Source organism: Acyrthosiphon pisum, chromosome A1 (assembly GCF_005508785.2).
Source record: "Acyrthosiphon pisum isolate AL4f chromosome A1, pea_aphid_22Mar2018_4r6ur, whole genome shotgun sequence".
NCBI classification, from domain to species: domain Eukaryota; kingdom Metazoa; phylum Arthropoda; class Insecta; order Hemiptera; family Aphididae; genus Acyrthosiphon; species Acyrthosiphon pisum.
Window position 1 is genome coordinate 93,074,892 of NC_042494.1, and position 13,608 is coordinate 93,088,499.

Consider the following 13,608-nt stretch of genomic DNA (forward strand, 5'->3'; position numbering starts at 1 on the left):
CAAAAAAAAAAAAAAATTGTGATATTATTGATGAATTTTTTATTATTAATCATCCGTGTATACACAAACATACGTCATAATAATATGACTATTGAGTATTAACTATTGAGTATACTTTACCAAAAACAAAAAAATTTTACACAGTCAGTTAGTTGTGTGTGGACATAAATGCGTATTAATATTGTCATTATCTCAACCGACTCAATCGGACGACTGAGAAAAACCCGATTACGTTAAAATCGTTAAATTTCACATGAACGACAATAATACGGTGAAATGGATTCTTTTTTTATAGCAGTGTCGTTCATTCTGTTCTATTCTGCCCAGGGGTGGATAGGCCCATGGGGAAAAAGGGATTTTCCCTGTGGGGACCCCGTCTATGTTTATGTTAGGGGGCCCACTCGGGTCTACACATTGTTTTTTTGCAGAATAAAATATTCACCAAATAGGAATAGTTTAAATTTAAAACAATTCATTTTTTTATATAAATTATTATTACTAACTGTTATTTTTAACAATATAATAATACCACAAGTCAAGAAATTGCTTACGGATCTTTACATGGTATTTTAAATTTTTATCGTTAATCGAAGACCAAAATATCCTCGTATGTTGGGCCCCTTTAAATATTTCCCTGTAACATAAATACTACCTATCCACCTCTGATTCTGCCGTTAGAAAATGAATTAATGTTGTAATTAATTTTAATAGGGAAGACTTAATGGTCTAGCTATGCTCTCGATCAACGATTCAATTACTCCTGATGAAGTGCTGGTTGAACTATCCAATAAAAAAAGGAGACTAGAATTTTTATTATAAATAATTAATAATATAATATATATAATATTCTGTTCATACTATGTGCGTATTAAATAATATTTAACCGCCATGAGTTATGTAAATCTTTGTATTTGTTTTGTTATTTTGCCTATTAATATTCAGACGTGTAATGTGTTTGATTATTAGGAAAATCGGTAGTTTTAAAGAGAAGGTTTTAGTGTTGGTTATTTTTTTTAACCCCCCAAGGCAAATTTGAATGTACGCCACTACTTTGTCCACTACTCTATTTATCTAAACTTTAAATACTTATAATTCATTCATTACTTGTCCAAAATTCAATTTTTTTATATTGAAGTACTTTGTAAAATATTCTGCTTTGGAATATGCCACTAAAACTACATATTTTTCATTAAAGATAAAAAACTTAAAAAAATATAATAATAAAAAAAAATAATCTATATTTTTTTAGAAAAATGATTTTTTAATAACTTAACATTATGTAAAAGAAATGTTTTCAAATTATTCAATAATTAGTGTTATTGATAAAAAAAAAACAAAATATAAACATTCCATATTACAGCATTGTAATCAATGAGACAAAATGATGTAATTTATTGTCAAAAATTGTATATTAAAAAGAAATTGAAATGTGACATACACAATAGCTTGTTATAGTTTTACTTTATTGTTATTGCTACTATTTTATCTTATAAATGTGTCTTCACCTTTATTACAAAATATACTTTAGTGCGGTAGTGTCCCAATATCTCGAGTTATTCAACGTTATAATTTATACATACCTATTTAAACATTTTAAATTATCATTTGAATTGTAAACTTAAATTTGTATGTGCTCAATATATACTAAAGATACTAAGTATCTAAAGAAAAAAATATAATAAATTAAAAAGAATATTATTTAATGAAGGCGATGAAATGATATCATTATTTTTATTATTATTTAAAGGATATTTGTTATGTGATATATTATGTGTACTATTGCATGAATTATAAATGTGTAATCTATACATAAATATATTTATTGTTTTTTTTATATAGAATGGAGTATTGTATACGTTGTCATCATATTAGTTGCTATGTTTGTAACTACAGTATTTTGTTTTTGGAGTATTGCTTGCTTCTGCAATCGCATCTGTAATACTAAGCAAAAAATAAAAAAATACAAGCTGGTTGGAGTTGATGACGATAATCACTCAATGAAAAGTTAGTTTTATGATTTATTATTATTATTATTTATTAAAAAAATATTTGGATGTATTTTAGGTTCAATGTCACACTTGGAATTATCTGACACAGATTCAGATTCAGACGTATTATTAGATGTGAGAAAGGCCAAGTTGAACCAAAACAGTATGTCAAACAAGTTTTTAAATGCGTCTCGATACAAGAAGAATAAGAGAGGAGTTAATGCTTAAACTGTTGAAAATTGCAATTATAATTTTTACTATTTATAACAGAACTTCAGAACATCAATAGCTTCTCGTACACTAAAATAAGAGCTTTATTCTAAGAAAAAACTAAAAATATTATTTTTCAAGTTTGTGGGGAAAAAATTGTTTATTTGATGAACTGATAATATTTTACACACATATTTCTGATATTACTATTAAAATTATTCGAATATTATATTTTAAACAAAACCTTTATAGAGTATTCTGATGTATACCATTATTTTCTAGTCATGCTTGTTTTGTTTTATTGCAAACTTTGTTGTGACAAAAAGTAAAACAATTTTCACAACTATTGAACAATGTGTTTTTAATTTTTATTATTGTTGCTAGCAGGGCTTGTAACAATATTATGGAATTTATTAGTGTAATGTTTATGTACTGGAAAAATAATTAATGACATTGATTTCAAAATCTAAATTAAATTTGAAAGATTTACAACAATAGTCACAAATCTTTGTTATAAAATAAATAATATAACATTATTATATATTACTAGTAAATTCCTAATTGCAAGCCTTAATTTATTGTGGTTATTTTATTATATGTACTTTAAACAAATTTAAATTTTTATGATAGTATATTATTATTACCAATTAACATTTGTAAGAAAAAGTTCCTTGAATATAATATAATTATAATTATTCATATTGGTATCTATACCATAATAAACATTGTTGTCTATTTATTTTTGTAGCATACAAATTCTCTTAGAAAAACTTATGATTTATGAGGAAAATTGTATCAAATACTGTAATGCTTTTTAGAAATATTTATCAAAGAAATCAGCAAACTCGCTGAATAATAAGTGTCGTGTATAGCTAGCATTGTAATAGATGTTTTAAATTTGAATTCAATGAGAAATTGATTCCTTGTGGTAAGCGTAGGCTTTTCTTGTTATAAATAAAAACATTGTATTTATTGTAAAATAATTATAACATTATACATAATTGTTATTAACTTAGTAACTTACCTACCGACAAATTGTAGAATAGTGTAGATATAGGTTCATAGTTAATAAACTTGTATAAATAATTTAAAATTATATATAGTCTAAATATTTTGAAAATTTCTTTGCACATATAATTATATAATATTATGTATTTATTACAAACATTTTTAAGTCCCTACAGTTAATATTTTTTTAAATTACAACAAAATAACTAAGACAGTTGGAAGAAATATCATTTTTTTTCGTCAATCAAACCTTGTTTTTTTTACCAACGTATTTTCGCTATTTTTTAATTACTTTAAAAACTACTTTTGCGAAACTTGCTAACGGGCTGACCTATAGGTTGAATTCATTTTTGCAAAAAAACATTGTATTTGCATTTAAGCATTTTGCATGCCTATTTTCTTAAAATGTTCAGTGAATTTTTGGTTACAGACTTCAGAGTATCAAACTATTAACTACTTACAAGAAACGCCTTAATTCAAGCATACAAATTTAAAGCTATAAATTTTAACTACAAATTAATTGTGGAATCGTCTAACTTTAAACTTCAATGCTTATAAAATAATCGTGCCTATGAATCGTTAATATTTGTGTAATTGTAATACAGCTATAATGAAAACCTATGAGGAATCTTGTATTACTTTAGGTAAGCTTTTTTTTTTTATTGATCATTAAGCCCGGCAACTATGGCCATTAGCTGTTTATTTGTTTGCTTGTTTGTGGGGGGGGGGGGTATTGTAGATCGGTAAACATGTGTGTTTGGTTTTGGCAGAATTTCAAATTGGGCACCCGTAGGTTTCTGCCATGCCTGGTCGGAGGATGGCGGTCTCTCTCTAGACAGTTGCCTGCCCAGAGATAAAAGCCACCAGGGGTCGAGATTCGAACCGGCGACGGTATGCGTTGGAACTGACGCCGTTGTCCGCTCGGCCACTCGGTCCACTTTTTAAGCTTTTCGACGCAACGAATATTGAACAATAATAGGAAAATTGAACTTTTTTTTAAAAATAGTTTCATTAAAAATACTTTACAAGAAGAATATTGTTGTATACATGTTCAACCCTAATATGTGTTAAAATTAAAAATGTTATGAACTTTTATCTACAAAATAAACATATTTTCGTGATTTAGTGAATATTATTAGTTGGAGCCTTGGAGGATTTAACACGCGGGTGATTTGTCTCCGTCCTTACAAACGGTCAAGATAGCATAATATTTTACGTTCGAAATCATCCATTTTACTTTGTTATTTTTAAAATTAGAGAGTCAGGTAAGTACTTGACCTAGGTATTAGAAAATTAAAAAGTAAAATTATTTTCTGTGGGAACCGGTGGCTTTTATTGATATTTTAATTTTAAAACAAGTTATGATCATCATAAAATATACAAAAAAAAAATACACTTAAAATGCTCATCGCTTGCTTTGCAGATCAAATTTAAACAAAAGCCTCCGTGTCTGCCCTAGGGATTAGATAGAAATTTCACCATTATATGTTATGATAGGTCAATATTCACTCTGGATTAAAAAGATATTAGATTAAAACAGTTTATATTTTGGACGTAAAATTTGTTTTGGCCTTATGTTGTACGTTTGAAAGATAACATGCGGGTGTGGCGTACATCTGCCGCCTTAAACCTCAAAAGGGTATCTCCAAATATTGAAATGTTGGTAAAATTACATAACAAGTTTTGGAATGTAATGAACTCATGCGCTGTTCTTTGAATCTTAGTTTACAATTTTTTTTTTCTGTATACTAACTATTATCCGTAGAATTGATTGGTGATATTTTTAATTGTCCAACATAACTCTAAGTATAAGATAATGGACTTACTCTTAAACTTCTAATCAGAATAAGAAGCAAAAAAACAGTAAATCCACTATACTGGAGTTACTGTGATTTACTTTGAAAATTAAAGATTTATTCAAGATATTAAATACGGTAACTCCAATCAGTATTTAAAAAATTATAATTTATGCATTGAATAATACCAAATATTTTGAAAATCATATGAAAAACTTTAATATTAAACTAAAACAAAAAATTTTAAATAAAAACAAAATTTCTTAAAATGTCTTCCTTGACAAATGCTTATAAAAATTAGTGTTAATAAAAACAAATATATAGGGACTTAAAAATATTTAAAAATAACAATCTTATATTTAATCAACACTTATATGTTAGTATATAAAACTTAACAAAAATAAATAAATATAAATCAGTCTCCTTCTTCATATAGGTCATTTGCTGTTTCTGGAGTAGGAAAATCCAACCAAAACTTCCTCCGATTTTGTGGCATTAAAGGTAATAGAACTTGGATAATACTTTGTTTTTTTGAAGGATGGAATCCTCTTGGGCTCACTTTTTGTAGTGGTTGTTCAATGCCTTTTTTTAATGTGGATTGCTTAAGAAAATCAAGTTGCTGAAGTGGTGAATAATCGTCATAAGTAGTGGAATATATTAAGTAATCCAATCCTCTTTCGGCTTTAATATGAACTATGTCATTTAACACAGGCCTAACTATATTTTTGTTTAATTTGTATACTGAACATTCTAATTTGAAATCAAAAAAAGTCTTCTACTCTCATAACTTTGGCATCAACAAAATCTTTGTTAGCTGATTTGATACATTGTTCAAAATCAGAATATTAATAATCATATATTTTTCCCATTTTTTTCATACCCAACTCAACCTGGTGATGAAAATGGTCGGCAGACATAAAACTATGCCCGGGTTGGAAATAAAATAAACTAATTTCTAGAGCCTGGATATCTTGAGAATTAATTATTTGAACTAAGAATGTAAGAAAGCACCAATTTTTGTTTGATTGGAGATACTGTTTTCAATAGCAATGTAAAAATAAGCTTTTTTCACGTAACTCCAATAATTTTCATGTCACATACCCTATTTTTGCTAATTATTAGGATTTACTGTGAAAATGCTTCTGTTTGTGAATATTTATGGACATACCCTTAAAGTTACTAATTTAAGCATGTGTTTTAGACAAGAAAAAAGTGGATATACAACATTTTGGCTTCTGAAATTGATAAAATATCCCTATATAAACCCATTTACCTAATAAAATAAAATTTGACCAAAATTGGAGATACCCTCTTTTGGCTTAGCACGGCGTAGTAACTGGCGTAGTCATATATAAGGGCGTCGGAGTCTGTGCTTTTTTACTACAAAAACATGTGTTGGAGGAAAAACTGTCACACCCTGTACAATAGTTGGTTTTCGTTAATTTTTTTTCTATTTAAGATAAGAAATCATTTTGTAGGTCAGACCGAAGACCGATTTTCAAAATTATAACTACCTATATAGAAGCTAAAATATGAATTTAAACAATGCACAACATTTATTATTTTTCAAACGTATCTTTTTAACACTATTTAAAGAAAAATGCAAATTCGGGCTTTGATACGATATGAAAAAAGTTGTCATGTTTCGAAAAAAAAAACTATCAAAATTCAACATGTCAATGAAGCGTAACAGTTTTTTTTCTGTGAAGTCAATTTTGATTACATATTATCACTGTATCAAAATCCCCCCCCTAAATACGTATCGCCGTATCGGGTAGTAGATTAGTGGAAAGTGCGAGACACTTTTCGACCAAAAACGTACCCTTCCCCTTTTCGGCCGATTCACTTTTCGACCAAAAAATTATTATTAAATAATAATTATAAGCCTTTATGTAGAAAAAATTATTTTTGTTAGTTATTTTTAAATATAGTAGTAGGTTACAAATAAATAATGATAATAATTACATATAAGTCTTTATGTTATATTTATAAAGAAATATTAAAAAATATATAAGTTGTATAAAATACTAAAATTTATAAATGAATACGTAATAATATTTAAAAAAATAATTTTTGTGGTCAATAAAATATAGAAAACTATGATAATAATTACAATTTCTGTCATAATTCATTTTTTGTTTACTCATTTTTGTTAGCACTGTTTAGGTTAGGTAGCTGGTTCACTACTTTTTAAAGTAGTTATTTGAAACCAACTTAACAAAATCATTGTGTATTATATTAAACTTTTTTTTGGTCGAAAAGTGAATCGGCCGAAAAGGGAAGGGTACGTTTTTGGTCGAAAACGGCCATGCCCAGTGGAAAAGTATTACAATTAAGGTAGCAACTAAAATATAGCTAAACTATAATTTTAAAATTATAAATAATTACAGAAAATTGAAAAAATCGGCACCGACACGGTGACACCCTTAAACAAAAAGTATGACATTTTCTATGTATTTTAATAATTTATATGTAAGAACGGCTTAGTATACCCGTGTATAATGTTCAAGTGTATTGACTAATAAAAAAACGATTTTAATAAAATAAGTCGAAGAACAACTAAAAAAAAACACACAATATCATTGTAAAATCAATACATTCAGTAGAAAGTTTATATAAGTTTATAAGTCTTATATTATTATATTGTTACTCAAAAAAAGATCAAAACAAAATTGAAAATCATATCGAGTCTAGAAAATGGTGATCCTGTAGAATCCTAAAGTTTAAATGTTTGGTACCTAATAATTTCAAGCATCTACGCGGTTATTAAATTTTTAAGTATAGGTAGGTACTACCCGCCTACTTACAACGAAATCGATTTTGTCAAAAACTGGTATTGCGTGCATTTTCATGATTTTATACTGATACCAGTTATATGTAGTGGCGTTTTGTGAGTTTAGTTCCCGTACGCTTATTACCATATAATTGAGTATAATTAATATAATAATAAATACCTATATTATATAGAGCGTGGTGTTGGGGCAAAGATTAATTTATATAAGTCACGTATCATTGGACCGTGATCGCAATGTAATGGCGCAATAATAATAATACGGGTTTAAAAAAGTTCAGATACTGAGTTCAGCGGGACGGGTGGTGTCGTTTGTACCGCGAGGACAAGCGCACGCCGGTATACACGTTACACCGGCACACCGCGGTATGGCGCGTATACCATTGCTGGTATTAGTGTATTACCATAGATATTTATAATATTTACAAAACACTTGACCTTACACCGACCCAATCAGCGACCACTACAATATGCTGAATGCGTAGAGTTCAAAATATATTATATGTATACGTTAATCGAAATTTAGTTTAGTCGGCCGGAACTCTTCCGTATACCGTTCTGTGCAGCCCGCCACAACAGGACACACAAAGAAGTTGTCGCGCATGCACAAAATACAAGAGTTAAAAAATTGTAAGTCATAGGAACTTATATGATCCAACAGTCTGCATAGTTTTATGTCCTGAAAACAGAATTCATAAGTATCAATGCATAGGGGGGGGGGGGTAACCTAAATATATTGAGTAATATATGAATTATGACCTTATACCTAAGTTATTAAGTGTCCCAATTTTTGGGGTACAGGGTGTTATTTCAACGCGCTCACCTCCATTTTTCATTTAATAATGCTGATTCAAATTCTGATTTTTAGAATTTTTATGTAGGTACCTATATAGCTATAATAAAGACCATATTTTCAAATCCCTGATACTTTTTGTACTATTTACTTAAGGAGTGTCCTGTGGTGATACAAACTCCTGCTTTTCAAATGAGAACCATCCTTATTTATTGTAAAATATTTAGTGGGTTATTTTTTTGAAAATTTGATGCATCTAAATCAAATTTTTATAAGTAGTTTCTGAGATATTAAAATGTTTATACCTACTATAAGGATGATAATTAGGGCTAGGAATTTGTAGAATTTTCATTTTTTTTTTTCATAGCACTTCAGGATATAAACTATCAAATTAAATACAAAATCATACCTAGTTGAAAAATACAATTTTAAATATTTGTTTAGCTTTTTTATTTAGTTTTTGTTAATCAAATGCATATTCGACATTCTTAGAACATTTAAGCACCTACGAATTTATAAATTTAAAAAAATATACTACAGATATATTTTGTGCTTTCCTAAATAAAAGAAAACGAGTACAACTTACAGTATAATATAATACAGAACGATAAATAAATCATCGTTAAAATATTGTAATAAGTACATAATAGTATATCTCTGCGTTATAACAGAAAAGGGAATTGAAAAAACACGCACACATAATTTTAAAATCAATACATCCGTCGCTCGGGCTCGGCTCAGAATCTAAAATAATAATAATTATAACTATTGTTCTATGAACCCCACATTGTGTTTACGTATAAGTAAGTAGGTACTGCGTCTACCCGCTCGTTGATCCACAAGAGTCTGACTGTCAAATTCGCACACGCAATCATTTACCTATGTATTTGTGTCAATAATGACGATAACATTTAACATATTTTAAAGAAATAGAAATTGTAATTAAAAAAAAAAAAAATACTTCTATACGCTAATAAGTAATAACGTATTTGTTGTTGAAACGAATTGAACAATAATAATAAAACAAAAAAGTGGGCTAGTGCAGACAGAACAATTGTATAGGTTAGGTAAGTTATTATACATTTATTTACCAAGTGTAAATTTAACTGCATGGTAACCAACAAATAAATAAGTACACGTAAAGTACACGTAATTAGACAAAAAAAAAGTACTAACAATAATGGTGATAGTTTCATATACTAATATATTAATTGACATTGTCTTAAATAAATTACATAAATATTCTACAAAAACAAAATGAATATGTCTATCTAGTTATGAGGAGAGGTGATTTAGAGATAGAGAGGTTGGCTGTTGAAATGAATATTGAACTATTGAAGGTAAGAGAGGAAGACCGAAGAAATTAGAAAAGGTGGTTAGATAGAATATAATATGACATGAAAAAATAGTTGGAGTGAACTAAGGAGAGGTGGAGGACAGAACACTGTGGAGGTGTACGACAATGGTGGTTGACCCCGGAAGTTGGCAGAGAAGGTGAAGAAGAAGACAGAGGAGGTATTTTCCCCCGTGCCCCCCCATGATTGTGGCCCTGAGTGTAAATGGCCTGCTTGCGAAAATGTTGGCACCAACAATAAAAAAACTGAAATGACGCCTCTGCAGTTTACAGTATAGATACCTATTATGTAAGATAGGTACATAGGTACTCGACAAGAACAGATGAGTGCATATACAAGCAATTAATATTATCAACAGTACGTGTGTGTCTTAGGCCTTTGACAAGTAATAATAACTATATGGGTATCATGTTATGTTATTAAATGTTGACTAATTATGTAGTGCGGTCACTATCGTACGTTTTATTTTAATTTTTCACCATCACCATTATATAATAATAATATTCATAATATACCTACTTACCTATTATCACCATGACATCATGGTAATATATTATTATTATTATTAAATATTCAATTATTATATGCTGCAGTTGTGGAGATAATAAAGTGTGGCGTAGGTATTATAGTCTGGGTGTTTATACTTTATAATAATGAAAACGAAGTCCTCGTCATGTTATTTTACGCTGGCGTGGGTACCGTAATATTATGATACTTGTATTATGTACATTATAATAGGTATTAGGTATACGCGTGTGTTTGTATTATTTTATCACTTTATACCGTCGTAAAACGAAAACAGACCCTGTCGATGATAATCCCGCGGAAATCCGGGGTCATACATGTTGTGCTTGGTATAGGTAATAGGTATATATGCATAACCGTCGTCGCATACTTGTTAAGAATACTTTTCAAGTATATTCAGAATACGTATCAAGTAACTATGTGTCGTTTGTATCAATTGAAATACACATTCGAATACTGCCGACAGATGTCCTTTAAAAGTATATAGTGAATACAAATACAAATACATTTTAAAAGTAGGTATTCAAAATAATTTACAAGCATTTTTTTGCAAGCCTGGGCATAAACGAGTTAAAAAGTTCAAGTTTCGTTTTGGTTAGGTAAGTTAATTTAAACTTTTTTTAATTTAATATGCATTGACTTAATATTTAACTTAACTGTTTTTATTGATAGGTATAAACTTAATAAATATATAGGTAACGAGTTACTTTTAGTAAAATCCAAGCAACGTCAATTTAGAAATAATTAAATAATAAATAGTATACAATTACTAGCTGACCCGGCAAACGTTTTGCTATATAAATTATTTCTAAAGAATATATTGATAGTTAGTAAAAAAAAACTAAATTATTGTAATTGTGTGTTGATGTGTTATACACTTATACTGGTATATGACTGAAAGAGGAATGGAACAATAACAAAACAACAAATATTCATTTTTTTTGAATTCATAGTACTTTTATCATCTTTGATCTTAACGAATAAATTTCAAATTACATATCTATCACACATTATGAAAATTAAAAAAACACTTAGTCTCTTAGTGCAATGGAGTGTACGATATCTTAACTCTTTAGTCTTTAGTGAGTCCATCGACCATCTTTGGCTAACACAAATAAACTGGATGGTTTACCCCCGCGAGAACATGCCTCGTATAATTGTCGTGTGAAAAACACGGTGTACCCAAATCTAAGCTACAAACAGACATCGTTTGGCCTTGAGACTTATTAATTGTCATTGCGAATGCCAATCTAATTGGAAATTGAACCCGTTTGAATTCAATTGGGACATCTGTGGTAATAAAAGGGATTCGTGTAATACATCTTCTCCTCGGAACTTGCCATTCAAAATGCTGGTAGCGATAACGTTTTCCATAAATTTTTTAATGACTAATCGCGTGCCATTGCACAGTCTTGTTGGGTTTAAATTACGAAGTAATAATAGAAGATCCAACCTTCAGTTGTAAATGGTGTGGTGGCATGCCTGGAAAATTCAATGAGTTCTAAAACTCTGCTGGAAAATTTAGTTTTATTGGTATCGCAAACTGTATCGATAGACTTATATGACACAAATTCTCCTGGCAAGAACTGTTGTATCTTGAAATTTAAATCGTTGACACTCACATTTTTTGCTGCCAAAGTTGCTCTTTTGGCCAGCCACTCACGCTTCAAGTATTGTGTGTGTATGTCGGGAAATATCTGGTTAATGAGATAATTTTACGAATTAATGATTATGCAGAAATCGTTTGACAATTTTATGCATTCAGCATTTTCATATAAAGCTACTTTTCCATCGCCGATATCTAACAGTTGTTTTGAGAATGTTTCAGCGGATGGTTCTTGAAGCATTTGAACGCGCATATTTGATTTCAGAAATAAAATTGTAAACCTTGTCATACCTTGTATGAACATTTATCGATGAAATTCAAAATTTTAGTAACGTACTAACGTTAATACAAAAATAAAGAAAAAATTAACAAATTAAACAATTTGATAAAAACTATGGTGATAATTAATAGAGCGAAAAACGTATCATTCTTATAAATTTAATAATGCTCCAATGATAATATAATTTACAGTGTTACTTTAATATAAGTTCAACATTGTGTTAGTTAAATACATCACTGTATTTCCATATTCTATGTATTTAAAGAAAACTGCGAAGTGTTCATTCCATAGAGTAATATTACGCCACACTAAATCAAAATAGGCCAACTCCTTTTTTTCTAGAAAAAAATAGTTTTTGTCTTGTCGTCTTCGTATAATAGTATATTTACAATGAAATAAATGTCAACGTTTATCATAAAGAATATTATTGTTCTTACGATGATCCGATGATCGTATCGATTTCCGGATCGGAATCCTTCGACACTGTTACTCCTATTATTTTTTACATGTCTGTACCACCGTTTCAATAATAGTTTAAACCGCAAACCGGAGTTGATATATTATGTATACACGTATACCTAACACCGCAGTGAGTGATTTGTTTCGTATTATATAATACACCACAGCTTCTGCAGCTATATTAGTTTAAGTAAGGTCTTCATTTTTTTTTCAAAACTCTACTTATATGATATGTTTGTATAATGTTATTATAATAATATGTAAACCGGTTTGAAATATAAAATCTACTAGATAATAATATATTATATATATATAGCTTATCAAGAGTGGATTATTAAAGTTAATATTTAAAGTTTAAAATATAATGGTAGGTAGGTATATTATGTATTATAGTAATACACATAGCTTTAAAAAAACTTCAGAATATATCATTAAAAACTGATAAAATATGCATTCATATCGTGCTCATTATTTTTAGATTCCGAGTGGAACGATGAATGTATTGATTTTACAATGATGTGTGTTTTTAGATTCTGAGTGGAACGATGAATGTATTGATTTTACAATGATGTGTGTTTTTTTATTTTTTTTTTTATTTTTTTATTTTTTTTTTATTTTTTTTTTATTTTTTTATTTTTTTTGTGTCTGTGTACACGATAAGTAGTCGAAATAATGCTACGATTTTCAACTTCAGTATCTTGTTCGATCAGAAAGTGAATATCGTTGGTGCATTGGGGAGGTCAAAATTTAAATTTCACCAGTAGTTTTCAAAAGCGCCGGGAAAAACAAAAGAAAAA

General features: G+C 28.8%; 1 protein-coding gene across 1 annotated transcript in view; it reads left to right on the forward strand.

The window, feature by feature from the left end:
* Positions 1-2,923, forward strand: part of LOC100165887 (dyslexia-associated protein KIAA0319-like protein) — a 9,688-nt gene extending 6,765 nt beyond the window's left edge. Inside the window, exons 16-17 of the mRNA XM_008181992.3 lie at positions 1,840-2,004; positions 2,065-2,923. Coding sequence (XP_008180214.1) covers positions 1,840-2,004; positions 2,065-2,216 — 317 coding nt within the window. The 3' untranslated portion in view covers positions 2,217-2,923. The remainder of the gene's footprint in view (positions 1-1,839; positions 2,005-2,064) is intronic.
* Positions 2,924-13,608: the final 10,685 nt, after the last annotated feature.